Source organism: Mustelus asterias, chromosome 16, assembly GCF_964213995.1.
Source record: "Mustelus asterias chromosome 16, sMusAst1.hap1.1, whole genome shotgun sequence".
Lineage (NCBI taxonomy): Eukaryota > Metazoa > Chordata > Chondrichthyes > Carcharhiniformes > Triakidae > Mustelus > Mustelus asterias.
The window spans coordinates 56,168,183-56,172,467 of record NC_135816.1 but is presented as its reverse complement, the minus strand read 5'-3'; the positions used below and the strand labels follow the sequence as shown (position 1 = coordinate 56,172,467).

The 4,285-nt window shown below is 39.5% G+C and overlaps 1 protein-coding gene across 1 annotated transcript; it reads left to right on the top strand.

Moving 5' to 3' along the window:
- The first annotated feature begins 477 nt into the window (after positions 1-477).
- On the top strand, positions 478-3,119 carry nkx2.5 (NK2 homeobox 5). The gene is given in 2 exon segments (XM_078231624.1): positions 478-828; positions 2,541-3,119. Coding segments are annotated over 2 exon segments (930 nt in total).
- The last annotated feature ends 1,166 nt before the right edge of the window (positions 3,120-4,285 follow it).

Sequence of the window (4,285 nt, the reverse complement as noted above, 5' to 3'; positions counted from 1 at the left end):
CTCCAAGAATGTTTAATAATATTTCCTGGGTTTGTTTTTACAAATCAAATTTTCATTAAGTTAAGAAGTGTCGAATACTGTCAGCATTTTAGCATAAATACTGAGGTGAACAAGAATCCTGTTCGTGTTAGGCCATATTAGGAATACCAGTACTGTCGGCGCACAAAACACAGCAACTTAGACCAATAGCCGTTTGTATAACATGTTGGCCTCAGTGATCCAATGCCGCCTCAACCACCCCCCACCCCCCGCCCCCACTCCAGTGTACTGATGTCAGATAGCACCAGCACATCCCATAGTCAGATATTTTAGTTCAAACTGCATGGGGGGATGAACGGTGCGCCACCGAATAACTAAATCGAACAGTTATTTAATAATTGTTTTTGCTCATTCCGATGACCAAATACATCTCACGCTACAACCTTTCCAAGACATCGCCTCCTGGGGTCACTTTGGATGCAATAGTTGGCTCTGAATATGTTTGCCGGCGCAGCAACTTCGACCCCGTTCTCAGTGAAGGATATTTTAAATCTTCAGCAGCATCCTGACATGGCGTCTCTTGGTGAGTCGGCGGGGCTTGACCTGCCTCCCTCCCCTGCCTCATGCATGCTAGCACGGAGCAAACAGCAGCACTACAGTGAAACGCAACCCCTCGCTACGTACAATGAGCTGCTGCCCAAACTGAACGCCTGCAAAAATCACCCCAACTACTCGAGCGGCCCATTTGCAAATAATTATTTGGAAATCGACGGCAGAGAAGCAAAGACGAGCAATGGAGCGACGGGAAACACTAAGGGTAAAAAAGAATTTTATTAATGTTTGAAACCCGTTCACTTCATATCCAATGTTAGTAAGTACCTACAATTACTGGCTTCTCAAGATATGCCTGTAAGTATGTGCCTGATGATTTGGACGGGATCTCCAAGTCCAAGCTCATAAAATGTCTGAATAAAATGTATCTCGTAACTGGGAAATGTTAAATCAGATTTAAACCAAGCAAATGAACTAGAGTTTGCAACACATTATTACAGCAGTGGAAATATAAATCTATATAATAAGTTCACATAAAACTCCATGTGTTTATTTCTGGAGCACTCCAAGGGTGCCTCCACTTTTCAAATAGATGTCGATTAATATCCTTTGTAAATATCTTAATTCGCTGTTCATTCGTCATTCAAATAACTCAATGATATATTGTTATGGACGAAATAAAAATTAAAGGACCAAGTTATAATTAACGTAAACAAATGTTGTACTGATTTGAGTGTAAAATAGTAAATATTTTTGAATTTGCTGTTTAACTATTTCAGGTATGTTGTTCTTGTTTCTGTATTAGTTCCATGCTTAAAATATTACACAATACACATTCGAAGACAAATTTATTTTAAAAGTCTGAATTGTTCTCTGGCTAATCGCTGGTTAGCGATCAACCTCTTGCCAAACTAGCGAAAAATGAGCATTTCGTTTTCCCTGAGTTTTGCAAGGCCCTGCACCCATTTAGTCTTTTTTTTAAAGTAACACTAAACTCATAGGATTGAATTTGTTCCATAATTTTGCTCTAAACATTTGAATATCTGATCCTGCATCACACCAGTTACCTATAAAAAGCTATTGAGGTGTTCCTGGGTTCGCTTTGTTAATATTCCACTAATTAAAACTGACAGAGATTGACACTGTTTTCTTATTAATATATTGGAGCAGTGTTTATATATCTTAAATACATATTTCTCCATGGGAAAGCGAGAGACTGTTCTTAAACGAAGTTTCTTTTTTATATATTTATCAAAGAGTTTGGATGTTTAGTTCATAGCTTCCTCAAAACACGATAGCTGAAACATGCTTATATGAATACGTTTTACAATCCTTTTCTTCACTGTGAGATTCATCCTCCCTCACCTCTAACCCGTTGGTGTGCCGCGGTGTTTATGCTTAAACACTGACCTTGGCATCTATGCATACAGAACATTTTACGTTGAATGTTAGGAAATTCTAAAGCTGAAGGGAGAAATCGCCCAATTTCAAGTGTTCTATATCCTGTCATTTTTCAACGTGCTGATGTTGACCTTGTCAAGTGCCTTCCTCTGATCTCGTGTTAACGAACCATTTGATATTGATGTCCAACTTGAACATTAACAGCCTCCTAATGTTTTATTTCAAAACTGAAAATCATTTCGAGCGACAGTATGATATCTTCTTCTAAAAAGCGGTTCACACTTAATGCATTATCTCGAATTTAAATTGAAACTCCACATCTCCAATTCCTGGGCTTCTGCAGGTTTCTGGAGAGTTATGCAACATAAAGCCAGATTGAAGTTATACCTTCATGTTCATTCAACTTCGTATAGACGATAATGTATTGATCAGGCTCTGTACCTATTTCTTGATCGATTATTGATCGAATTACTCCTCCTTTGAGAAAGCTGATTCAACCAGAAAAACGGTTGAAGAAGAAAGATGCAGAAAGGGTAAGGGTTTGCTTATAACTAATGACTTGCCTTTGCAATTTAGAATGCCGACTGATGGAGGTTAACGCGGGGAAGGAAGGGCAGAAATCGGATGAAGCTGAGAGACCCCGTCGAAGGAGGAGGAAGCCCCGAGTTCTCTTCTCCCAGGCTCAGGTCTACGAACTGGAGAGGCGGTTTAAACAGCAGAAGTATCTCTCTGCCCCCGAGAGGGACCATTTGGCAAACATACTGAAGCTCACCTCCACCCAGGTTAAAATCTGGTTCCAAAATCGCAGGTACAAATGTAAAAGACAACGCCAGGACAAGTCTCTGGAAATGGTTGGCCTCCCGCCTCCGAGAAGAATCGCGGTCCCAGTTCTAGTCAGAGATGGGAAGCCGTGTCTGGGGGAGTCTTCACCTTATAATTCACCGTATAACATGAACATCAGCCCTTACGCTTATAGCACTTATGCGAACTATACCAACTACAGTGGTGCAGCCACTACTGCCAACTACAGCTGTAATTATCCTAGTGTGCAGGCCATGCCCCCTTCTACAGCGACCGGCAGCTTTATGAACATGAACTTCACTGTCAATGACTTGAATACTGCGGTACAGACTCAAATCCACCAGAACACAGGGGTTTCTACATTGCATGGAATCAGAGCCTGGTAATGTGAATGTTGACAATGTCTCGAGCATAGCACAGTGTTCGCACTCTTATGGCTAGTTCCACAGGTCATTCACTAGTGGACAGAAAGGCGAGGCGATACAGGCTCTCTCCCCCCTGTTTATATAATGAGGAAATAAAGGACAATCCAACCTGTTAATATAGCATCAGAGCTAAATAGAGAAGTACTTTGGAGGGGAAGTTGGCAAGATCTCTGAATTTCACCCTCTATAGAAACATTGATTTTGCGGTATCCCATTTTACTGAATGGGGTTACTGCCATGATTTGATCCCTTGCATAAAAGTACATTGTGTCGTTTAATTCTCATTATCTGAATCAAATGATGCGACAGAAAACAAAATCGCGGATTTGTGTAAAAGGAATAATGTAGTTTATTGAAAAAAACACTCGGCCAAATCCATCCGCAATTTATACATTTTTTTTCCACGCAACGTTTGGATTTGGTATTCTGACATTGATTTGTATTTGAGTCGATCCGCAGTGCAATGATAATATGGTAAAGGGTGTGGGTGGTTCATTTCGACTTAACAGACCCACAATGTACGAATAATATTGGTGATGCCACTTTGTACAGAGAAAAAACAGACTATTAGCAGCCCCGAGATCAGAGTTAAGTAGTTATAGAGCAAATAGAATAAGACACCTTTAAACCATGCACTCACAGTGCCCATTTACTTTCTATTTTCTTTACTTTTCATGACATTATATAAAAATATCGGTTATCAGATTACGGCGACGTTGTTCGGAATCTTCAAATATGATGACTAATTTGTAAGCGTTGGAAGTGTAAAAAAATCTGCTGTTTAAACAGTAAAGTGTGTGCAATGTTGCTTTTTGTTCATTTTTCGCGAGGGTTACAAGAAAATTCAATAAAAAGCTATATACACAAACGCGATGTGGGAATGAAATTAACCCGCCTTTTCAGTTTACCTCTCCTTTTTCACCAGAACTCACTGGAATAAGCATTAAATTTTTTTAAGTTTATTTATTAGTATTACAAGTAGGCTTACATTAATACTGCAATGAAGTTACTGTGAAAATTCCACAATACTGACTTGAATGCCCTTCACAATCTCGCTTACAACGCTTGTTCCCTTCATAATGGCTTGTTATTTAAATAAATATACAAGGTTCTTTGAAGTAGTTTTC